Raw genomic sequence first — 26,168 nt, 5'->3', positions numbered from 1 at the left:
AAAAAAGCTGAAAGTAGATATAGTCATCATTATATTATTGTGTGTTACCATGAACAATGACATAAAATGACAGAACAATTAGCCTTGTTTTGATGGAGGGAAACATTATACACAGAAGGAATCTGTAAAATAAGCGATCATTCTCTTTTATTCAAATGTACATGTAAGCAAACATTTATCATAACAATTACAGTATTTTACAAGAGTTGTCCTGAACAATTACATCCAAACACAGTGTTTTTCAAATCACAGTTAGGTCAGCTATCCCAGCTCTCAAATACAGCAGATTATGTGGGCTCAGTGAAGTGTAAGACCTATAAGAAATCTGTAATTCACTAAATTTGATTTAAAACATGTAGCAATCCTTCGAAAACAAAAAAAGGCATATAAATGGCATCACATTCAAATAGCGTGCCCCTTTTCCACACATCCATGTGCTAAAGAAATTTACAAACCAAAACTGCAGAAAATATTTGACAATGTTTGTTCCTGATATTTGTCACCTGGAGTCTGGACTCCTTCACTCTGACTCCTGCCCAAAAGCCCCTCTCACTGTGCCAGTAAATGTATCCACCATCCCCATTATTAAACTCCCTCCCAGCATAAACACATTGCCCACCCCATTTCCACTTCTCCATGCCAGCTTCCCCAACCCTCCACCTACAGCTTTTGCTTGACCTCCTATCTCTGTCATAACTGTTCCTACATAGCCCTCGCTCTGCTCCCACAGACGCCCTCCAAAGAACTTAGTCACCCACCAGGCATTATCAAGCGAGTCAACAAATATCCCCACTGTGTCCCCTGCCAGTGTGCCCATGCCAGTTACCCCAGTTTGACAGCTGCTTAGAAGAGCCTCCAAGATGGAGGAGGAGCAGCAGTAGACACTAGAGAAGCAGTTCTCGCCGATACCCAGTAGCATTTCTGCACCTGAGCCCGTCCAGGAAAACAGGTCAGAGATCAAGAGGTGGAACACGGAGAAGGTATCACCAGGCAGGGCGGACAGAACTACAAGGTCCTCCTGAAGAACATAGGTCACCTGAATAAAGATAAAGACAAACACAACACTTTTTAAAAATGAGTTGAAAAGGTGTGAATTGAGGTGACAAAGACCTGAGGGCATGTACTGAACTCATACCTAAAGCTGGCCACACCTCATTCCTGTCTCTGGGAGGAGTAGCGTGGAATGAAGACATTTAGTATTTGTGATGGTTGAGAGACTGCAACTAACAATTATTTTTATTATCCAGTAGTCTGCCGATTATTTTCTCGATTTATTGATTAATCATTTACTTAGCTAAATGTTTAAAAATTGTGTAAACATGTCTTCAGTTACCTTGCTTTTTCTGACATGTAGATATTCCATTTAGTGTCCTATATGATAACAAAATGTCACATATAAAAGGCTAGAAGCACATCATTTGTGACTTTTGAGGAGCTTTCTAAAGTCTGACAACCCTGATAATATCTATCTCAGCTTCGACTTGGAAACTGCAAATTTATTAAATTGAACTGAAAAGTGAAGGATCCAGTATTTTTTGGAGCTCAACCTATAATAGAAACTCAAAGTCAGGATATCCTGCTTCTGCTGCTTTGATTTTGACCTTTCTTTTTATAAATCTGTCTCTTGTGATTCACTCAACTAATATGAAAATGTACTAATAAATTGCTGGTGTATAAATGCTTCAGTCACAAATTTCACCTGTCCAGGTAACTGTGTAATTGTCGAGAACACAGGCCACAGTGGAGCTTTAAGGATGGACAAGGTAGTGGAGAGGATGTAGACCACAGTGCTGCTGGAATTTGTGTCTTCCTCCGGTTTGTCCACGGTATCGTAGGCATTGCTGCTCTCTGATGTCACTGCTTGTGTCGAAGTTTCCTGTGTCACATCAGCAACATCATCAGCTTCATCTGGCTGAGCATCATCAGTAGCCATTTGCTTCTCTTGACTTTCCTGGATGTCTTCATTTGAATCTTGGCCAGCAGTATCTAAACCTACGTCTTCTCTTATAGCATCTTGATCAGTAGTATCTGAATCCAACTTTTCTATATTACCAGGGTGCGCCTCATTGTTAAGACCCACTGTGATTCCAATAGCCTTCCCAACAGCTTCTCCACAACCTTCAGAGAACAGCTCTGCCACTCCTAGCATTTCCTCTAGCTCCTTCACACTTACTTCCCTCACCTCTTCCCCTGTCTCTCTGATTAACCCCACACTAATGCCACTGTTCCCCTCCGGGATAGCGCAGCACACTGCAGACCACAATGGCTTCATCTGACACTCCTCGTCTTCATCCTCTTTTATCCCGAGTCTTCCCGCCCCAATCAGGATGAAGAGATCACCCCCTAATATGCTGCATTGGGGAGTGATGCCTGACTGGACCATTGTTGTGATTGTTGAGTCCCAGTGTTGAAGAGGGGAGTCTGTGGGCGAAACAGGACGAGATGGATCTCCTTTGAGAAGAGCCGGCACTATCATGTTTTCCTCCTCCTCTGTCTGAAAGAAAAAAAAAACACAAATGTTAAGATATGAGGGCACTATGAAAGTATACTCGAGCTGTACCCAGCTGTTCTAACTTAAGTTAATATCTTCATATATGAATCAATACATTTTATTTAATTATGCTATTATTATTAAGTTATTAAGTTTTTGGGGTCATGACAAATGTTTCCATACAACACACAGTAAAAGTTACATGTGAAAAACAAACTATAAATGTTTCACTGTCTGCAGCAGTCTTTGAGGCTGAAAGATTACATTTCGATAAAGTTCACTTCTTCTGTTGATTGTTTACACAAGCTCTTGTTTGTTTTTATTCTGTCAGTGTTTCATTTTCAACTGCAGGGACTTGCAGTTAAATACCGGAGTTGATTGTTTACAATGTTTACAGCTTGCATGCTGGATCACAAATATGTGATGTCATGCTATACGTCTTTTTCAAATACCATAAGTCAAAAGCAGATAGTATCTATATTAACAACATGATAGATGTGTCCTTACCACAAGCCCTTCCCCCTCCTGTCCCTCTCTCTCTGTCCATCCATGGCTGAGATGGAATGCGAAGTAGACAGCTGTGTCACAGGTTGGTTTGTGCAGAGTGGCAAACGCCTGTCCCGCAGGCAGGCTGTGACAGAGTAGGTGCAGCAGCGGCCCTGCAGAGGCTCCCTGAGGAGGCGTCTGTCTGTAGAAGCAGTGGCTGCAGAGGGTGAAGCTTGACTCTGAGGTATCCTCAGCTGGAAGAGACAGGCCTGGGCCCAGCACTGCCAGCAGCCAAACAGCCGCAGCAGCTGTACTGACAGCAGCAGGACACAGCATGGTGGTGGTGAGCTCAGCAAATCCCCCCTCTCTCTGTCTCACACACACATACAGAGCGTGAGGGAGAGGCTTATAAATTATCCAGTGGTTTCCGTATATAGATGGAAACAATAAGGTGGCCACGGTTGGCAAGCTCTGCTGGTGGTTTGTTGTTTTTCTCACTCGTTCCTTCTTCTCTCCTCCAGTTTGTCTCCAACCATGTCTGTCTTCTTTTACTGTCAGCTGTTCTCTGAGAGAGAGTGAATTTGGTGTTGCAGGCACAATCTTGCTTACTCCTTCATTTCCCTTTCCCTGACAACCTCGCCCCCTCTGTCAGGTCCACCCTCTTTGACTCTCCCTCAGGCTGCACCTCCACTTCACCCCTCCCTCTTATCCTCTCTATGGTTACACTTTCAATTCTCATTGATGTTAAGTACACAAACCAAGCCCACACCCATAATTTGTGAATTACCTGTATGTCTGCATTCCTAAACAATGGTCCCACCGCATGGGGTTAGTCACTTGATTGACACTCTGTTGTTGTCCATGAAGCACATTTCTGAAAGTGCTGACTCTGTATCAAGTCAGTTTCTTTGAAATACTTCCAAATCAAGCAGGACTCCTCACCGGAAACTCAAATATGATACTCATATGCGAATTCTAAATTTAACAAGGTCTCTTCATGAAATCCTCATTAAAGCTTAATCCTGACAGTGTCACAGTCGAGGGTCATTGTTTCACCCACAGTGCAGTAGATCTTGAAATCTTACTTCCTAGGAAAAACATACTCCCTTTTATGGCTTGCAGATTGCAGCTTGCCTTCATAGAAATTAGAAGCATGCCCGTTGAGACATGATGTTGGCACAGAGTTGATAACAAAACCATTATGTAGAAAATAAGCAATATCATGTCATAATCCAGTACTGTGCATGTGTAAATGACAACATTGAAATATCTTGCCCTCTTTTTGACATTTAGAAGAGTCAGGCTGCCTTCACGTTGCTTAAGAGTTATGACCAACATGAGTCAAATGTACCCGTGGGCTTCTGTCGAGAGTGGTATCAAAATTCCTTTGCAGAGGTCAAGAAAGCAAACAAATGTGCACTAAAAAACATGTACCAAGTTTGAACTAGCTTTTCTTGATCATAGTTTTAGAATAGTGTATGTTTGCATATGTCCTGCACACAATAACATTTTCACAAAGATTATCATACCTCCATGACTGACTGTAAATCTGGAATGAGCTTTAGGGTGTGATGTTTTGGGTGGGGCATCAAGTCATACTAAAAGATGTTTAGCACTGCTGTTTGGATATCTAAAATAATGCATATTTTTAAACTAACATACAACTCTAATCACATGTTTTAGGTTAAATGGCCTCTGTAGTATGTTGGAAGTCGAATCTGTGAATGAAACCCGAAAACACCATTTCACTTTAAAAATGAAAAACTTTAGTTGATTGAAATGACAGTTTAATCTGACATGCACAATTGGACAGGTGCAAAAACAATATATTTCCATTCATTTGTAGAAGCTTTGATATTTGTTTTTTTTGAAAACCATATTAACGTAGTTTAAGTACAAATAGAAAAAGGTGTCAAATTTGTCTGCAACAAAAACGACTTAACATTTGAAACCTCCAAACATGTATATCACACTAAGACAACTTCATTGGATTACAGTTATTTTAAGATACCATGTCAGGATGGTGGTTAAACAATTCAAAGCAAAAAACAAGCAAATCTATGTGGAGGACACACCTAGCTGTAGTCACAGTTTGAGCATTGTTAGTCAGTTTAAACAAAAAAGGTGATCAGCAGGAAGCTTGAAACTGTGTTGGAAATAAAGTATCCAATCCTCACAGCGCCAGTGGAGCTTTCTTAAAAGCTTTCAAACTATACCTTTGTCACAGATAAAATTCCTAACATAATATTTGAAAACAACATTTCTCTGGCAAATTGTTTTGACAGTGATACTGCAGTTTAACAAACGTCCATCGGGGGGAGCTTTGCCACCTTCTCAGATTGAAGAATGGACTGTTCAACACAAAAATACATTAGTCAGGTAGTCAGGTTCTGTCTTTCATTCTTTCTCTCCAACACCCACACACACAAACACACACACACACACAGCTCCTGCATCTTCTGCGTATAAATACATATAAACACACACACTCATGTTCACTCGTTAGGGATATCAATGACTAGTTCAGCCTCGTCTCCCTCCCCTCTGTCTTCATCTCCTCTGTCGCTGTCTCCATCACTTTCCCCCTCCTCCTCAGCAGCGTCTCCACTGAGCATCTGTCTGGGAACCCAGCTGAAGGGGCCACTGGCTCCTGGAGGAGCCGTAGGGGCTGATGGGTAATTAGCCGTCATTGGGGCAACAACCTGAGGGGAGGTCAGGATGAAGCAAAAATGTTAGAAGTGAAAGAGACAGGGATGGAAATATGATGCAAAAACGAGGGGTATGGATGGATGGCTGCATCACTGATGTACAGAGTAATTCAGGACAGAGCGTGCTGCATGTACATAAACTAAAGGATTTACTGACTGCAAAGTCGCTTGAGTACAGTGCTGAACTGAAAACAGCGTAGGGGGACTGAATCAATGTGCTGAAATGTCATTATTTTACATTGAATTAAGTTAAGATCAGAAAAAACACTCATCAGAAACTCCAATACATGAATTCCTGAGACATATACTGTAAATGGCACATTCATACATAGGACTTGTCCATAAGTCTCCATTATATTCTTTTAAAACATCTCATTTTCCCCTTTTCCTCTCTCACCTTCCCCGTAGTCTCTTTCTTGTTTTTTGTCGTCTTTGTTTTTCTCTCTTTCTTCATTCGTTCAGCTGGGGGAGCCAAATACTCGGGTGGGAAGGGCATCTGCCCAACACACATGTAGGCCCCAGTTTGTAAAATGACCACACGAACACACATGCACACAAGCATATGCAGTTTACGAGACACACACACACACACACACACAAAAACAAAAACATACACAGAAGAATGAACAATGCAATATAAATGTCAAACAAAAAGACAAAAGGAAGAGATAAAACAGACTAATGAATAAGATGGTAAAATGATCAAATTATAGAAATAATGACAAATCAAAACAGTTTGCTGATGAGAAGATGACACTAGATGCAATGTTACTGTTGCTGGAAGAACTAAGACATAAGAAAATGAAGTGAGAACTCACAGTGTTGAGGTAGGGTCCTGAGCCTGATGACTGCAGGGGATTTACACCTGGACGGGACAGCAGGGAGAGATGAGGCGACGATGATGAAGGAAGACATGCCCCAGGACTACTCCTTCGCCTGAAACAAAGCAAATGAAAAACTGAGACAAACTCAAGAGTGTGTTTGATATGACAGCAAAAGAATTCAGGGCCCCAAATGTTTTGCTGTCGTCTCTGGCACATTAAGTTCAGGTTTAAATAAATAAAGTATGTCCATGCATTTTAGGGTGAACGAGGAAGACCCAGCTTTAATTATCTAATTGACTTCTGTCGACTTAAGTCTCAATCCCACACAGGTAACTTTTATCTCCTTATGAGATGGGTGACAACAGACACTTCTACACTTCTCACTAATAATTCATGGGTCAAATACAAAAAAATGCACTTTTGCTCTTTTAAATCTTTAACATCTACACCCATCAAACCATATTCTTAAGATTTCAGTTGAACCCCCTCCCATGCAGTCTGCCTAATTTATTTTTAAGACCGGAAAATACAAGAGTCCAATAGATGATATAGTATACACATATATTTGTGTAATTTTGCACAGTGCAAGCAGTTTGTGAAAGTACAACATAGTACTAGCATCTTGTGGGCAGAACTGTGAGCAGTAAAACTTGTGAGATTGGCAGAAAATGATGAGATTGCTCTGTTAGTGGCTCCAATTTCAAAATTTTCTGTTGGAATTCCCAACTTACTTCTTCGCTCCATCTCGTTCTCTTTCCCTCTCCCTGGGACCCTCTCCTTCACTGTTTTCTGAAGAAACAGTTGCATCTGAATCTGAAACACAGGAAAAGAAACCCATATGTTACAGTGCAGTACACAGCTGATACAACTTACACAACCCTTACATATTGCTGTTCAGGTCAAATGTGACATTGTGACATTTCAGAGCAGTATAACCACCGTAAACACCATTCTTGTAGCCAGAAATATAATGACCTTTCCAAAAGTGACCCAGAATATAACAAAAGGAAATATTTCAACTTATTGTATTTCTGTGCATTAGATAAACATGTTTGTACATAAAGTATGTTGTGGGTTAAATTTGACTTGCAAGATTTGATGCTTTTAAACAAGTTTTATTTGCAACATGTCTAATCTATTTTATTATTCTGCCTCATTTTGTTTTAATTGTCTGATTTTACTGCTTAATTGCACAACTTAATTATCTTTAACGATGTAAAGCACTTTGTAACTATGTTTTGAATAAATAGTTTATGATGATGATGATTATCACCTGAGGAGTCTTCATCTACCCGCTCATACTGTAGCAGTCGGTCCAGAAGGAAGCTAGAATATGAAATGAATGAAAGTGTTATTCACCACACTTACAATATGACTGTAGTTATATCTGCATGCACACGCTCACCTTTTGTCTCTGGAGACTTTGAGAAGTTTCCTCTGTGCTCTCCTCAACTCCTCCTGAAAGCATTCCTGCTCCTGAAACCAAACTCACAGATCAGTATCGATGGAGAGGCATTTAGAAACACTGACAGATGACTAAAGCCTGACGGTTTACCCACAAAAATCAATAAAACTGTACTCACATAAACAAGAAATTTTAATTTTCGTTTGAGATTTTTGTATTTCCGCTTGTAGTCGACTTCGACGTCCGCTTGACCGTTCATTTCTACAATACAAAAACACAGAAACGATCAAACGGTGAAGTCAACGGTCTGTTAAATGTTGCAGTTTTACGTCTATACTGAAGGCGGCTAGTTTACATAGTACAGCTTGTTTACAGAGACATTAGTAACTCTAACCCTAACATAGTGTGATACACATTGTATGCTAAGCTAGCTGGAAACGTGAGTTCAATCCGCAGCATTACTGGAGCTGCCGAGCTGCTGGAGACAAACCTGCAGTAAAAATAAACGATGTTTGCTTTAAAAAAGAAAACACTATTTCAATAACATGCAAATCTCTTTAAATGCGTTAAAATACCTCTGGCTTGAGTCTGTCTGTGCGACATGCTCTTGTTTACTTTCGTGACGTCGTTTTCATGCGTCGAATGGGCGGGGCCTAAATGGTATTAATATATTTATTATTTATACATACACTCACTGGCCACTTCATTAGGTACACTTGTGTAATCTAATTCAATTCAATGCAACTGCTCTTCCATAACTTCTACTATTTTGACGTTTATACATTTCAGTTTTTTGTTAACACTGTTGAAAGGGTGATCATTCTGCTTTATCTTTATTATTGAGATGGTAAGTGTAGGTGTACTGGGATGCATTATATTGGCTGGTGTTCCTAATATTTTGCCCTGCTCATGTATGTTAATGGAGTGGACAAAATATTAGGAACACCAGTACACACCACCACTTAGTACGACCTCAGTAATTATTCATACATTTTAAAAAATTGCATTTAAAGCAGAGCTGTTGTACTGGATTGAATTAGATTTCACAGGTGTACCTAATGAAGTGGCCGGTGACTGTATGTTTGCATGTTAGTATAAAAACTCACATGAAGTGTTATTATGATAAGATCATCACATCAAGTTAAAAATGAATAGTCAAGACTGATTTTCAGCACCTGTGATTCTCAGTCAGGGATCACTGTGCATGCCTTCATGACTTCATGTGCTTTTGTGTTTTATTGTGTCTTCCTGTCAGTGTCCCCTCCACCTGCCGCATACTGTAGTGCACCGAGTTTGCTGCTCAACCTTAGCTCAGCACAGTCACTTGCCAGGACCCGGCACCATGAATTATAGATGAGGAACATTTGCAGAGATGAGTAATGCTGCTTCAGTGCATATACCCCTAGCCAGACCCCCCTGTGTGTTGCTGGGCGATGTGGGAGAGAAGGAAGACAGAGGAGGAGAGACACAGACAAATAGAGAGATAGAGATGTCAAGTTTAGGTAAGTGGGCAGATACAAAATTAGGCACAAGCGGAAATTTAAAAAAAGGAGAGGCATGTGGTTGGGGAGTGGTATACAGATATGCACTCCTGGAAGAAAAGAAAGCAAACATGCTGACTGTACATTTGGACACAATGCTCATCTCTCAGACAATATGAAACCCAGCAGGGCTAAGGATAGCCAAACAGCATCCTTAAACGCAACGAGCTCTGTAATATCTCCTACACCCCCACACATTAGAGACACCTTGCAAAAATAAACATGCGACCCTTCCAGGCAAAACAACTGTTAATATGAAACACAATATCTCCCCACCGCCACATTCCTCGTTGTTTCCAACGACACTGGCAGACAGAAATAGACTCTCCTGTGTCTGCTGCCATAAATCGCTGCTGCCAAGCACCGAGCCAGCCAGCAACCCCTCCTGGCAGCCACAGTCATCTGCCTCCCTCCCTTTCTTTTACTCCCCCCTATTTTTAATGGATACATACATTTTCAAGTCAGGCAGTGGACACTGATCTGTGCTTGTCAATACGTTTTCTCTTGTTAATATTCTGCTTGGATGTATGTCCTTGTTGCTCAGTTAGTCTGACCGTAGTCTGACTTTTATTTTCATCGTGATGGCATGTGTGTGTGTTTTTTTACCCTTCTTCCCCTCTGTGTTGCAGTGTTTTATGTCCTCCAATGTGTCCCTCCCTCTTACTTCCTCCATCCCTTTTATTGCACTTTCTCAAGAGCTTTCTCGATTCCTGCTTTTTTTCCTATTTACAGAATCTGGAATGTACCAAAACCACACCAAAGACTCCAACAACAACTGCAACAAAAGTCTTCTCTCTGATTTTAAGGTAAGCTATATGTTTTATGGTTTTCACCTGCTGCTGTATATTTATAACAACTGGGACGGGATATATTTTCTCTCTTAACATGACTGAACTTGTTAATATTTCATTGGTAAAAGAATCTATTTGCAGGATATTAAATCAGAACAATGTATTTCTTTCCACAATTCTGTGTTTCCCCTCTGTCTATCTGTTACAGGGCAAACTTGTCCAGGCTATTAAAAGAATCAAGCATGAGGTAGATGAGTGCAGAGAAGCAGAAGGAGATACATACGTAGAGTCAATAGAAGTCGAGGTACTGTTGCTGCATTATTAATCCTCTTTTTCAAAAATACACTCTTTTCATAATCAGTGATTTCAGTTGAACACAAACTAAATGTATTGATATAGTTATTCATAATAATTATACTGAAACCTGTTTAGAAAATAATAATTATCCATATTGTCATATATACACACGCATACACACACATTTGGTGTCATGTGCTGAGGTGATCATTGTCTGTTTTGCTCCCTTCGTCTTTCAGAGTAGGTTTGATGGCCTGGAACGAGAAATCAGAGCCGAGTTTCAGAACCTCCATCGTTTCCTGGACGAGGAGGAATGTAATGACCTGGAAAGACTGAGGAGGGTGAGACAGAAACAATTGAAGCAGCTGAAGGAGAGAGAGAAGAAAATAGCAGAACAAGAGAGGAACCTGGAGAGAGCAATCTCAGTGCTGAACAGCAAACTGGCTGAGGAAGACAGTCCTACACTGCTCAAGGTGAGGAAGTGTTTTATCTGAAAAAGAAGAATTTTTGGCTCATTATTGGCTTGATTGTAATGCAACTATTTCAAAGCTGGGGTGTGGCAATGATGTCAGTTTGGACTTATGGTGAGCTAATGTGTCAGTGGGGTAAGAGGAGGAGGTGGAGAATAGTTTGGACTCTTTCCATAACACAGTCTGGAAAATTCTTTGCGCAGCAGCAGAGCAGCAACATGTGCATTTGTCTTGAGTCACTGTAAGCTTTCTTCTTTGCCTGGACTAAATTTACACACCTTACTTTTGATTTGTGAAAAATACTGTCAATAATGGTTCATTATATTTAGACTTGCTTGTGCTCAGCACTGCTAGCAAATGATATGTCTGCAGATTAACCTCAAAGGGACCAAAGTCCAAAGCTGCCTGTTAGCTGTTCTGCAACTCGTCTTTGGCACTTATTTGATCAATTGTAGACACTGATTGGCTAAACAATTGACTTGCCTGGTTTTGCAATTCAAAATCAATTTCTCATTTAAACGTAAAAAGACAAAAGGCGGCCAATGCATTAGTCAGCAAATGAGAATGGACAGCATAAGGCAGTCTGGCTGAAGCATCAGCTTGCATCTAGAGTCCAAACAAAGACAATTCTTAATGTTAATGAAACGTTTTAGTTCTGTACACTATTTTTAAATTCTGATTCTATTCTACAAAGTTTCATTGACTGTTTCTCTCATTGCAGGAAATTCAAGATCTTATAAAAAGGCAGGTTTTCTCAACATGTTTTTACCAAAATATCTGTTTCTTTTCTTTTCCACTACTCATTAATCTTGTGTTTTGCATACTTGCATTCATCATTTCTGCACATCAATCCATTTCCTTTACCCTCACCATGATGTGTCAACCAGGTTGGCACTTTATCATCATACATCATTCAATCCTCCCCTCGTCCCATTATGTCTGAGCAGGTCTCAAGTCGGCTTCATCCCTCCAGCAGAGGTGGACACAGAGGTGCGCTCCGGCCAGTTTGTGGGGCCAATCCAATACAGAATATGGAAGCACATGAAGAGCTGTCTTTACCCAAGTATGTTCATATATGTCATTATAGTTAGTTTTGTTGTTGTTTGTTTGTTGTTGTTATGTTTTGCATGTGTGAACATGCAAAACATAACAACAACAAACAAACAACAACAAAACTCACTGTACTTAATCTGTCTGCCAACAGATATTACACCAATGACCTTTGACCCTGAGACAGCCCACCCAAATCTGTCTCTGTCCCAGTCCTGCACCTCAGTGTGGTTTGAGGATAAGGACACAAATGATTGCCAGGCCAACCCAAGACGATTCCACTACTATTACTGTGTGCTAGGCAGTCAGGGTTTCACCACAGGGCGACACTACTGGGAGGTCGAGGTGGGACGTAAGACAGCGTGGAGGCTGGGAGTGGCAAGAGAAGATGTCCCAAGAGGGGAGATGGCAAACACAGGCACTTCCAGTGGCATTTGGACCCTGGCCCTGAAGGGTGGAGTTATTATGGCCTGCACTGACCCAAAACCCACCAAGATCACCGTGTCTGCCCATCTTGTTCGTATTGGAGTGTTTTTAGACTGTGAAGAGGAGGAGATTTCTTTCTACAATGCTGTTACTATGGCGCCAATCTACACATTCACCATGGGAACGGTCCTGGCTCCACTGTTCCCCTTCTATAACCCATGCGACACAGATGATGGGAAGAACGCAGCAGCACTTAAAATCTTTAGCCCTTCGTTATGATGAGGGACTGTTTTAACCAGCTTAAACACACAAGGTCAATAGAGCAGGTTCAAATTGCTCGTACTATATTAGTGGACTTAGTGTTGTATTAGGTATTTTTGCTGAGAGTGTTGTAAACAGAGAAATTCCATATATAAATCATGGCATTAAACATGGCTGTTGCTGTAACCACAAATGATTTTCTGTGTATTTTTTGTTTCCATATTTTATTGTGATTACCTGAGCGCTCTTGAGACTTGAGCATAATAAATGTGGTGGAATGGGAGAATTCAAATAAATCATGTAGTACTATCGGTAAATGTTTGAAGAAAACAAAGCATGGGGTTGTAATTTGCAGATCTATAACAGGTCTTAACAGCATTATGGCTTTACCTTTGGCCTGTTTATAAATGTCTGCTCTGCTATGGCGTGTCCTGGCGAGGTTACGGAAGCACCAAACATGGCAATGGGATTAGTGGGACCTGCGGTATGATAGGTTGAAAAAGTGGCACATGACACTCACAACAAATGATGGCTGTGAGAGACAAAGCTGTCCCTCCGTGGGTTTGTCACCTAGGACAGAAATAACAACACGACAGTGAATGTCTCATATTCTTTTGTTTATTCTTAGTATTTCTTTAGACATGAAATAAAGAAAAAAACTATCTTCCTTACAAAACATCTGTGTGAAGTGTTGTGCAAAAAGGGAGTACAGAGAGAACATGTGGAACGTTACACCACATCCAGGCTAAGAACAGCAGAAGTAAACAGAGAGGATCGGGGCAGAGACAGCACACATAGTGCAAGGAGTGCCAGTGGTGTTAACAGTAGTGGTTTCTCTTGGTGGGTTATAAGAGTATGAAACCACAATCCCTCTGGCACCAGTTAGATGTAATAACTCCAACTCCACTAGACTGAGCCTTCTTTCAGATGCTGGTAATGCGTAATCCAAAGGCTCGTCCTGCCCACTAATACACCATCCGCCTTTCTCACATCCCTAATCATTCTGAGCGGCTTGGTATTACAATCACTGACACTATAGCGGTGGTACATGAAAAATGCCATTTTAGCAATCTCTCATCAATTGCTCACCACAACATAACCCTGAGGGTTATCCACACAAAAGCTTTGCCAAACATCTGCTGCTATGAATTCACTCACATACTCCAAACAGTGTGGCAGATTTGATTAATGAAATGGAAAACACCCTCACTTACAAATAGAGCACACTCAGCATCCCTTATGCAACTCAGAATCATCTGGAAATCCTTTTACACAATATGTTGCATGTCGTTTACACATTAACATATCTTAGGTTAGTCAGTGGTATCACTTTTTTTCAGTCAGGTGTGCGTTCTTTCTGTGCATACCCTACCTATTAAGAAAAAGGTGCCATTAGGAGTGTCGGCTAATGACAGAGAACAGGCCAACTATCCAATATATAATGTTTTAGGCACTAAAACAAACACAAGAGTCACTCAAATATCTCAAAGTTACAATATCTTTACCATTGTTTGTGGTTTTAAACACATTCACACTCATGACTTTAACACAGCAATTGTTTTCTTCACATTGCAAAGATGATTTAAGCAGGCACATGGATATCTTACAACATATGGAGAAGCACACATAAAGTTTCATCCTGTACAAAACTGCCTATGCATAGATTCAGCACACAAAAATAGCCATAAACCATTCATACTCGTACAGTATGTGCATCATAGGCAAACACATAAATCCTCAACACATGATGATGGAAACATTGAAACATCACTCCACTCCTGGTCACACACACAGACACAGCAGTAGGACAATAAAAGCCTATTTTTCAGGACATGTTGTGGGCATGCTGCAATCAGTGCTTCAAGTGACGTTAGTTAAACATTTTAATACAACATGTAAATACTGTGAGAGATATGCTGTGAGTTGGAATGGCAATAATAGCAGATAATTGATCTAAAAAGATCTGATACAGTATAGTCTTGATGGATTTTTACAATATTTGGTTCTTAAATTAGTTCAAGATGTTAGTGAATATTAGTGTATATAGTATAGTATGTGTATATATTCTATATTCTGGATTTAAGGTCGGTGAGAAATTTAAATTAGTTGTCTTCTTCATTATTAAGTATGATACAACAACCGTTCTATACACTAAAAACATTCAGCCTTAAGGGGGTTAAACTGGCGTACACATGCAATATTTACAAGGCTGCAGTATGTGTGTGTATCTGTGTATGTGTATGTGTGTGTGTGCATGTGTGTGTGTGTGTGTGTGTGTGTGTGTGTGTGTGTGTGTGTGTGTGTGTGTGTGTGTGTGTGTGTGTGTGTGTGTAGAGACCATTTCAGTATTGCTAAAATGGGTTTTGCGGTTCCTTCACAGATCCAGACTGGAAATGAGGCATATCCACTGTTTTTCTTGAGGTCAAAGGCCAATAATCATTAGAAGGCCTTTGTTAATTTTTAATACACGTGACCTGAAAATACTGATACGGTTTTTCCATTTACCACTGAGGCACATTTATTTTATATTTTTTGTAGTTTTAGTTTATACAGTATATTAATTGATTTTAGTATCAAATCTGACATCTAAACCTATCTATCTATCATATGGCTTTTTAAAATGCTGACATGTTGTCTGATATCAATTTACTTGTAAGAAAGATCTGTTAGTCAGGAAAGTTATCAATAAAGGCCTGTTGGTTGTCAATGAATCTACCTCCTACAATTCTCCTGTATTTCACTGATCATTTGACTGGATTTCACTGCTGTCTTTTGTGCTTCTGTTATAAATCCCAAATGCTTTTTAGTTGATTTCAGTGCGCCAAACTTGGACTGTCATTGGTTTTTCCAGTGGTGAGTTACAACATGAGGTAGAGACATGCATTGTGTCACACGAAAATGTATTTGCACACCTCCTCTGTACCATACAGGAGTTTCAGGTTTAAATCGTGTTGACTGAACATCTACATATTTCCAAACTCACATGGAACAGCTCTGGATAGACAATGTGGTGACAATGAAAACGACCTCATGAGACTATTTTGGAGCCATTAGATGCTAGGTATTAACATTAGCCTTATAAGCCATTGCCAAATTTCAGAGTATAGGGCCAAAGATACAAGAAGTTATGTTTTTATTGTCAACAAAACCTAAAAAAAAATAGGAGAAATTAAGATTTAATCAAAGGCTTTGATATAAATTAAACTTAAGTATTTAAGTAGTCTAAAATGATGCCCAGCAAAGGAAAGGATAGAAAAAAGGATAAAAAAGGGTAAAATCACGGAAGGAATGACAGACAAAAGGGGGGTCAGAGAGTCGACAAGGACGGACAATGAAGTAGAAAAACAAACATGTTCTAACAATTTGAACTTACCACACATATTCAGTCAGTATTTCTGCTTGAGAAAGCCCAACATACAGCAGGAACATGGCGGTCCTATTAAGAGTTTCTGCCGTCATGAGCTTCCTATTAAATTGTAAGAATAATGGGATTTTTATAGAACCACTGGAACTCCAGATCAAAGACAGTTAGTGGTTGATCCAGACATGAGGGACCAGTCTGTAAAACACATTTTAATCATTGGAAATGTCTACTGGGAATCTCAATCTCAATCTAAGAGACTATAAATAGTAGTGTTAGTGTTATTAGTATCTTTCCCTGTGTGGTTAAAATTATGCAAAAACTCATGTTTTTTCTTATGTGGGACGTTATATTGTAGATGTTTTTGAGGCCAGAGGACTGGCACAAGTATTTCATAACATCTACATTTCATATATACAAACTGACAACTACAGAATGCTGTTCCGTGGACAAAAGTGGCTTTCATTTACAATTTTTGACAAGAATGTCATCACACACATTAGTAAGTTTGGGATGACATGGGCTTCACTGTGGGGGACTGAAGATTTCATGCATTTTATTAATTTTAATCACATGCGGATAGGGGAACAAGCATTCATATGGGAAATGGTGGTTAGTTGTGGTGGTTTTATTTTTAATGAAATGTTGTAAACCTTTCTGGCTGCCTCAGTATGTTAGAAAAGACCTTATTTGGAGTTAACATTTTAGTTGTAAACTCTGCAAAGGATTTCATTTGCAGTCTGGCAGTTTTACTGTGGAGTTACCAAAACAAAAAAAAATTAAAAATAAGAAAACAAGGCTGCAAGTTGTATACAACTAATTGTTTCAGGATCCAGGAGCCACATTGGTTTTTATGTTTCAGAATCAAAAAGTCTCAAAGGTTATGTGTTTGAAAAGTGTGATACTGTTATCTAGGTAATACTGTGTTCAGGCATTAGACCGGTAAAACTGAAGTCCTCGCCCCAGTTTCAGTGGTTTCTTCATTATTTGGTAGGGGGTGTTCGATTGTCTACTGTGGTGGTAGATGGAGAGGATCTGTAGGGCTTCCTTGGGTTTCTGCAGGGGCAGTTCTCAGGTTGTGGTGGTTGAATCTTCAGCCACAGTGCCCTCTTTGCTGGCATCCATTTTGGCCTCTAGTATGGCACCACTTGATTTGAGTTCCACTTCTGGGGTTTTAGGAGGGGCTGCTTTTGGACCTGAGCCCTCGATAAGATCAGCATGATCTGGGCCTGGCTCAGGTGTACCATTGGTAATAGGTTCTGGTGTGGTCAGTTTGGGGGTCTCAGGTGTGGGGGTCAGGGCACTCTTAATTTCAGGTGTTGGAGTTGTGGCTTTAGGAGTAGCTGACTTGGGTTCCAGACTTGGGCTGGGTGCAGGCTTCGGAGCAGCTGGACTACGCTTGGGTTCAGGGCTCGGGGCTGGGCTAAGCTTAACATCTGCTGGTTTGGGCACATCCAACTTCACTTCCACGGGCAGATCAGGGGTTGTCTTGATCTCAAGTGCTAGGCTGGCTTTAGTTTCAGCTACTGGACTGGGCTTAATTTCCATCGCCAGTGGAGCACTTGGCTCAGCCTCAGCAGCAGACGGTGGACTTGGCTTAGCTTCAGTGGCAACAGAGATGCTTACAGCCTCAGACTCGGGGATTTGGTCAGCGGCCTCGGTGTCAGTGTCCAGTGGCAGGGCGGTGTTAAAGCCAACACCAGAGTCACTGGTCTCTAGGTTACCGATGCCAACCTCTTTAGAGGAAACCTCCAGACCCTGAGTTCAGATAGAGAACAAGAAAAAAAACCTCAGACAAAATCACAACTTCAAACAGGTTCAGTTTAAGAGAGAAATGTTACATCTTCTCACTTTAATGTCCACCTCGGTGCTCTGAGATTTCTCTGTAGTGTCAGCCTGGGAATGCTTGGATTCCTCACTGAGTTTGGTGATGTTCTTTACCACCTGTGAAGAGACACACAGATAAACAGATTATGTTAGTGTAATACTGGTTACTCTTAATATTAACTGTTAACTAGATAATTTCTGCATTACAACTTCACTGTGCCTTTTGTCTACCGCCACAACAGTTATTACGTCCTCTTCACTGTCTTATTTGCAGCGTATCAATCTCCCAAACCAAACAAGTACTAATGCTGCAAGTTCCCCATCTACACAATAATATGGGTATTTTGAACCAAAACAATTAAATCATCCCAATAAATACTGAAAAATATCGGAAAAAATATCTACAAATATAAATTGAATTTTACATCAGGATACACATCATCAGCATCCGCATTGCCATTTGTATATTTGTCCCTCTGACCTGTCTGAAGGCTTCTCCCTCATCTTCTTTGCCAGCGTTCTCTGCAATCTTCTCCAGGGCAGAAGACCTCTTGGCCCTCTTCTTCACTTTGATCAGACAGGACAGCAGGCAAACCAGCAGAAGGAAAACCAGCAGGCCCAACAGGGCGATGATGGCCACATACAGTGACTCCAGCTTGTAGGCTGCATGACGGGAAAGGGGAGAGAAAGGCAGGTGGGAGCGTAAATAATTCAACTGACCTTTCATTGACTTTTGAAATTCCAGCGCATGAATACAGCAGACAAAAGGCTCTTTTTTTGTCCCATTGAGTCACATCTTTAGTTCAGTTTTTAACCAGTCTTTTCTCAGCCCAACCCATCCTTACGTTGTATTTCCAGTTGGATGACGGACACAGGGAACCCCAGTATGTCAGTAACTTTGAACTGGCCTGCATCTGCACCCTTGACCTGATCCAGGAAAACCAATGAACCCTCCATCGACAGACGGTCCTCAAAACCCAGGTCTGTTTGGGCCTTGAGAGAAAAGACAGACATTCATACCCTTACCTTAAAGAAAAGAATCATGATCAGAACAGCAAACTTTAATGAATATCAGATTAAAATCTGTAATATAGATTTTAAAAACATAATATATATTTTGCACATGGTAGCTTTCTGTTTTGTAACCACACATAATTTTGTAAGGATGTGTTACTAAACTATGATATAGAAGAAAATAGTTATTATTAACATAGTATAGTATAAAAGATTTCCTCCAGGAAATTATTTAGTCGAGGTTGTAATTCTGAGGCATGTCATTCTGATCCATTTAGACAGTAGATGAGACTCTAATTAATAAAAATTATATAAAAATAATAGCTTTTGCTGTGTGACACAGCGTCTTAGGTCTATTGCCCTAAAGGTTAATGTCATATTTCACAATAGTGTATTCATTTTTGATGATGTTGGCAGAGAAAATTTCTAGCCAGGTGGCCCTCCTCCACTATGAAACACTTCAGGCAGGAAACCCTGGCATAGGTTTATGACTAAATATAAAATTACTTATTAAAGGATCACATTAAATATTTACAAAAGCGTATAACTACATTTTCCAGTACACATTATAGAATTCTTATACATGTATTTGTGTGAAACTAACCAACAGAGACATGATATGACATGAAACCTAATACTTTTGTTGTAATGTTTGTGATTATGATTATAAAGGTCTTTTGATGACTTTTCTATCCCCACTATTAAATACAGAAAACAAATAATACCAAGTAGGACTCAAAGGAAAAAAGAGGCTACAATTACATTTGTGAATTCTCCCTTTTCCATCAGCAGATGGGGTGTGGGGTCACGGTCGCGTCTGTAGTAGAGGCGAACCAATGAGCTGTTGAGTATCAGGTTGATCTTCAGTCTTTTTCCATAAGGCAGGGTTGGAAAAGATTGGTGCTCTGAGAAACGCAAACAGAGGAGAAGTGAAGACATAGAAGAAATTCATCACAGCTTTACAAGCCCCTGAATCTTCTAAAATACATTAGCCTTATAGAGCCCATTAACATTTAGGTCTTTAAAAAGCCATTATGGCAGACGAGATGGGCGTAATAACTAGCAGGAAAAAACACAATAACATCCTGATGGAAGGATGTTTAAAACAGGTCAAGCTTGCAAAAAATGTTTAGGATGATGGAAGTTACAGATGCAATATTTACAAGGCTGGAGTATGTGTGTTAGGTGTGTGTGTGTGTGTGTGTGTGTGTGTGTGTGTGTGTGTGTGTGTGCGTGTGTGCGTGCGTGCGTGCGTGCGTGTGTGTGTGTGTGTGTGTGTGTGTGTGTGTGTGTGTGTGTGTGTGTGTGTGTGTGTATAATGTATTGTATGTCAAAATGTTGTATTGCTACTGTGTTACTGTATGTGTCTTGTGGGGAGAAAATAAGAAAATGACAATAAACAATTGTGAAAAAAATAAATGTGCTCTCACCTCTGACGTTGAGACATACTTTCCTTTGAATATCACCTTCTTTATCCATGACAGTGTAGCTGCCCTCATCTGCACCTGTTACAGTGCTAAGAATGATGTGGCGATCGTTGACGGTAATGCGACCCACGTAGCCCTCACTGGCTATCCCTGTGCTGGTCAGCAGCACTCCAGCAGGTCTAAAGGACAGAAAAGTCAAAGAGTATGAACTTTTCTCCATTTTCATGGTTAATCTAAGACAAGCTGTCTCAGTGCATGGACATCATGGTGGGAAAATGTCATTATAGATTCTCTTTGGTTAAAATATTAGTGTAATTTTGTTGACTCTACCTAGATGTCAGGTTGGCCTCCACTGCACTGGACCTGTACTCCAGGGTGAGTTGAGGAGTTACCCCCGACAACGGAATATGGTAGTCATCTCCGTATTTAACAGACACTTCATGAGAGCAATCTAAAAGGTAAAAGCAGGGTGGTAAACGGGTTGTTCTTGTGTAAAAGGAAGCAACAAAGTTAATTACAGTGGGTAGAAATTGGTCTGACATTTGAGTAGAAAAGAGTGAAGGAAGAGAGAGAATTAATGTGCTTCAGGTAAAGCAAGAAATGATAGAAATAGAGATCTAGTGAGAGAAAGGACAGTTAGGGGAGAAGGACGGAAGAGGGACTGGCTTGACAGATGTGGCGAAATGGGGACAGACTGCAGAGAAACAAAAGAATAGAATAGGAGGGGTAGGGATACAAACTAAAATAGAGGGAAAGACAGTAAAGACACGATAAAGACAGGAAAACAGCAGGGAGAGAAGGAAAGAGGAGTGGGGTGGCAGTTAAAGAGCTGCATAATTACTGCCTGGCAGCTTCTGAATGCCCTCACACTCAGAGAACACATGTTATTGCACACACAAACACACATATTATTGGTGCCATATGGCACATCTTCCACATATTGCTACACTACAGTCGCCTTTATACATGCTGGGTTTGAACCCACTCCTCCCTCTTTGTGCTTGAACCATTCACTCCTTTCATCATGTTTGTGTGTGTGTGAACGTCTTGTCTCACTGCTTTAAGAATTACTAGTCAAAGTACGAAGTCAACACTCGCAGGACTAACAGGATGTGTAACTGTGAGATTTATTTGGCTGCTGACTGCATGATTAAAGCAGGAGAAATGACAGCTTCTATAGACCAACCCCTAATCAGATATAAGAGGTCTATTCTTTGGGGTTTTATCTCTGATGTCACTGACTTATTGTACATGTTGGCAATTACAAGCTAGAACATAAACAATTAGACAATTAATGGATCAACAGCAGCTATTTTGATTAATAAATACTCTTATGGATGATTTTTTCAGCAAAAATAATGTGATTTCTTTAAACTTTTATGGTAGTAAACTAAACACCTTTGGATTTTGGACCACTGGTCAGAAGAAAACAAATTTAATTGGCAGATTAATTGATGATGAAAATAATCTTTAGTCTTATTTCAATCTCATCACTGGCTGCCCCTCTGCATTTTACAGCAAAGTAAAAATCTAATACATCTCTAAAAGTCACATTTATTGTTATATGAATAAATGCAAACATGACTGCCTCTTATTAATTTTTTTTTTCATTATGAACTCCAGTTCACACATACTCCACCCAAACCTTAAAAACAGATTAATTTATTCTAGTAAACCTGTCTGTGGACTCATTCCAATTGAGTACAATGCAGTGGGCTACATTACCATTCCTAATGTATCAAACATTCATGTCATCTCATACCTCGGACTATAAGGGTAATACGTCTGATGTCCTCCGGCTCCTCAGGGTTCTTCACTGTGTACACACCCTCATCTCCCTCACCCACAGAGTCTATAATAAGGTGGCTGAGTTGGCTGTTCAGTTTGGCCCTGCTATGGACCACGATGCCGCCCTGCATCAGGACCACATCATCTGACCGCGGAGAAGATCTGTTCTGAAATGTGACCTCCGAGCCAAGTGTGGGCAGCATGATGTGGAAATCCTCCGCATGGAACAAGGTCCTGGAGTCGTCATTGACTAGTTTATATCATGAGGACAGGAAAGTATCGACAAACACATAAGTTCATAATTTATAACTGATGAGTGAACTTGAACTTTGAATTATATGTGATGCGCTGGTACACATAGTCTTACCTTTCACAGGAGCAGAAAGAGCTGTAAACAAAGATGAAAGAAAATATTAATTTTGACACATATTCTCAGATAAAATGATCCTTTCTTTTCATTAGTTATTTTCATTGTTTTGGTTCCTACAATGCAGTGTTGTCTACTTTTGTAGATTAGTTACTTTATTATCTGCTAAATAAATTTAATGTGACTGCACCATCGAACTGATCCCAGACTACTAAAAACAGCAAAATGTGCCCTTTGTCAAATTTCAATGTAACACCTCAGTAAATTACAAGGAGTGAAAAAAGACATGATTATATCTGAAAATTATTTTAATAGGAAACAACATCTCTCATTTTCCTCAACATACCTGTGGTGAACAGAAAGCTGAGTGCGATCACACTGACTGTCCACATCTTGGCAATTTTTTTGTGCCTAGAGAGAGAAAGAAGAATTAGGCAAATTAGTTTGACTGCCTCCACATCTGTACACATTCATCATTATGTTTTTACTCATTTGGTGCCCTTTGTTATCCTCTACTAAATTCTTCTTCGTATTAATCAGTAGAGAGGGGATATAACAGGCACCCTGATGTATGAAGTGAAACTGATGTATGACATCATCCTTGGATGATATCACCCCTGGTGAGGCATTGAGCTGCAGTGAACCTCCCAGTCTTTTGGAAACTGAACGAGTGCTTTAAAAGGAGCTGGCTGACCAGTTATTCTTTAAAACCATAAATCACTCACCCCGTTTACACCTGGCATTAACATGCGTTTCGAGTGGTCCGTTCACAAGTGGACAGCACTAAATATTCATATAAACGACCTCCAAGATGATCTGATCACTCAAACCACTTGCTGAGGTGATCTGGGATGCATTTGACCACATATCTTTTGTAGTGTAAACCCTAATATGTCCTGATGCAGCCACAAGACTGTAGGAGGAAAATATGAAAATATATATATGCAGGAAGTGGTTGTTATTGTAGTAAATGGTTGAAATAGTGGAGATGAGCACAGCTGTATGTGTAGATGTATATTAGTTCTTGAAACATTTGTCTTAGTTCTTAGCTCTTTAGCCCACACTAACAACAAATCTGACACTTGTCTAACTTAATAACTGTGAGCGGTGCAGAAGGGCTATTTGACCTTGTCGCGGAAGTAAATTAGGCAGCAACCATTTATGTATTACAAGATATAGTAATATCTTACAATGTCGTATAGCAATATATTCTAATACATCCACAGCAGCAACAGAATCTGGATGCAAGTGGTCAGCTCGAAACCGCTCAAGACACACAATAGAGACAGGTGTGAACAGTAATGTGTCTCGGCTGGCCACTTGCGATCAGATCACCTGAGACGGGTGTTAATGCCACGTTTAAACAGGGCCTCTGAGATAAGATTTTCAGTTAAAATATTTTCTCCAAGCAACAGTGTTAAAGATCCCCTCAAGACATGTTTTAAGAAATATAAAAAATACTCCACTTTGAATCATTTGTGTCCAATTACAATGGTTAAATCCCTAAAATTACATCTCCTCCTTCTCCCTCATTAAAAATCCTGAATCTATGAATATGCAAATATTTTTCACTTCAAAGTTTAACTGCTGGCTGTGTTCACATCATACCTGTTTGAGTTGTAGCTACACTGGACCAGGATTGGCTTTAAAACTAGTTGTGATGTCATGAATCATGCTCATAGGTGCCGATTTGAGGTGAGCTCAGAGAAACTTTCCACCTTCAGTAGATAAATGTAAAAACCATCTCTGCGCATACATTAATTCTGCAGAGTGAAACTAAAGCATCATACTGAGGTAACAAAAAAGAAAAATGCATTTTTGAGGGAAGGGAGACAAAAAAAAACCCAAATTGACACATAATTCTGAAGTGGTCCTCCATTTAGTAAAGCCTCTGTCAAAAATATAGGACTGTCAAATATAATAACATAAGCTCTGACTATAGAGCCATAAGACAGACATTAATCTCTTCAACATAATTTATTCTTTGTTACATTCAGTATAAAACCTTACGGGGGGAACATCATCTATAAACATTCTTCTCAGCAGGAAAATACTAAAATAAGCCTTTGCTTAGGTGAGCTTCAAACAGGAAACGTCCCCAGCAAAGAGGAAACATAATTTCTGGTGAGACCGTGTGAAGGTTCCTGAGAAGAATCCTGATTAATTGCCGCACTGAGGGGATACAGATGATGTGAGCGGCTTTCTTCTGTGCTGAGACATCAGAGGCAGCACATCAAGGGGTTTGTAGCAAAAGAAACTTTCCTGTGGTTTCCATTTTAAAGGCCCAGGAGGGTACCAGGAGGAAACACCTGCAGTTCTCACAGTCAGACGGTGATGCAGCTAAATGACATGCAGTCAAGGCTGTCTATATGCCGCACATGTATCCTTACAAAGTGCTGTGCTTCAGCCTCATAATGCTTAATGCACAACACTTCATTATTCATGCAAGACACTCTCGTTCAAACTACCACGTCTTTGAGGCCAGAACTGTCTTTCTTTCTTTCATCTTATCCTATACATGTACCGTAAGGTGCACTAAGAATTCAATTAGACTATTTAATCACACTAAAAATCTAAAGAAAACCTCCCTGAAGAGGCAATCTGCAGAGAATCTTGCAATCCCTCTAAATTCAATTTATCTGCCACTGCTGCAGGTTATTATTGGACTTAAGACAACTAAACTGCTGTTGGTGCAACTTTTGTTGAAAAAGTCAATGACAGTGCCTGAGCTCAATATTAAATCAGGTCATGAGTTGATTTCTGAGTAAAAGTGAGTGTCGTTTAAACATCATACCAGCAGGAATGTATGTGTTAAAGAAGCCCATACCTTTTCAGAGTATGTTCATGTTTACCAGGGCCACCATATTTTGGATCACTGTCAAGGATTATCTATTGATTATGTGCCTGAATTAAAACACAGAATAATTCATGAATCTCAAGATAATTCAAATAACAGTGATCTGAATAATGACTTGGCAGAGTTCACAAGGAAATGTTTAGAATGAGAAAACATCTGCACCACAGGAAACTATGATGCTTCCTGAGAAGAAAGCTGATTTAGTGCAACATTCGGGGGATTATGATGATGATGTGAACTGCCTCCTGCTAGACTTTAAGGCAACATCTGAGGAAACACATGAAGAGGTTTGTGCAAAAGAGATTTTTGCTGCAGTTTTCATTTACAAAGCCCAGGTGGGAACCGGGAGGAAACACCTGCAGTGCTCACAGCATCACTGTGCAGTAGCTAATGAACATACAGTTAAAATTAGAGTGTCTCATTGTAACATAACACATCACATTTCTGCAGGAAACGATAAAGCACTGAGCCATCTTCACACTGTAAGATGCATATGTGCACTGTCGGTATGTCTGCCACCTGTCTATCTTTGTATGCATGCAACAGAGAAATGGCAGAGAGGGCCGCCATTGTTACTTGTCATTTACGGAAAATAATTAACATTTCACAGAGTCATAATCTAACAACCAGCGTTTGTGTTTCACAGAAGGCCCTTAAACAAACCCTCTTCACTGTGTCTGTCACATTCTTGCACCACACATCGGGAAGACAGAGAGCCTAAAAGCTCACTGATTTCATTGTAGCTGAAACAAAATATGGAGCAAACCTGCGTCACAC

The 26,168-nt window shown here is 40.1% G+C and overlaps 3 protein-coding genes across 3 annotated transcripts; 1 reads left to right on the top strand and 2 right to left on the bottom strand.

The window, feature by feature from the left end:
* Nucleotides 1–4,731: 4,731 nt before the first annotated feature.
* Nucleotides 4,732–8,544, bottom strand: ino80e (INO80 complex subunit E). The gene is made up of 8 exons (XM_062421906.1): nucleotides 8,490–8,544; nucleotides 8,093–8,175; nucleotides 7,915–7,985; nucleotides 7,783–7,835; nucleotides 7,241–7,322; nucleotides 6,504–6,621; nucleotides 6,083–6,181; nucleotides 4,732–5,679 (listed from the first exon to the last, which is right to left on the bottom strand). The coding sequence occupies exons 1-8, from the start codon at nucleotides 8,515–8,517 to the stop codon at nucleotides 5,473–5,475; spliced, it is 741 nt and encodes a 246-aa protein (XP_062277890.1). The 5' UTR covers nucleotides 8,518–8,544; the 3' UTR covers nucleotides 4,732–5,472.
* Nucleotides 8,545–11,105: 2,561 nt separating this feature from the next.
* si:ch73-54f23.4 (E3 ubiquitin-protein ligase TRIM69) lies at nucleotides 11,106–12,885 on the top strand. The gene is made up of 3 exons (XM_062423123.1): nucleotides 11,106–11,110; nucleotides 11,961–12,076; nucleotides 12,218–12,885. The coding sequence occupies exons 1-3, from the start codon at nucleotides 11,106–11,108 to the stop codon at nucleotides 12,766–12,768; spliced, it is 672 nt and encodes a 223-aa protein (XP_062279107.1). The 3' UTR covers nucleotides 12,769–12,885.
* Nucleotides 12,886–17,182: 4,297 nt separating this feature from the next.
* On the bottom strand, nucleotides 17,183–22,926 carry si:dkeyp-77h1.4 (uncharacterized). Its single transcript, XM_062423122.1, has 10 exons — nucleotides 22,881–22,926; nucleotides 22,535–22,555; nucleotides 22,142–22,417; nucleotides 20,710–20,830; nucleotides 20,383–20,558; nucleotides 19,715–19,857; nucleotides 18,784–18,931; nucleotides 18,420–18,601; nucleotides 17,963–18,055; nucleotides 17,183–17,869 (listed from the first exon to the last, which is right to left on the bottom strand). Exons 1-10 carry the CDS (start codon nucleotides 22,924–22,926, stop codon nucleotides 17,183–17,185), a joined length of 1,893 nt encoding a protein of 630 aa, XP_062279106.1.
* Nucleotides 22,927–26,168: the final 3,242 nt, after the last annotated feature.

Source organism: Scomber scombrus, chromosome 7 (genome assembly GCF_963691925.1).
Source record: "Scomber scombrus chromosome 7, fScoSco1.1, whole genome shotgun sequence".
NCBI lineage: Eukaryota > Metazoa > Chordata > Actinopteri > Scombriformes > Scombridae > Scomber > Scomber scombrus.
The sequence above is the reverse complement of the archived record's forward strand: the minus strand, read 5'-3'. Positions and strand labels throughout refer to the sequence as shown.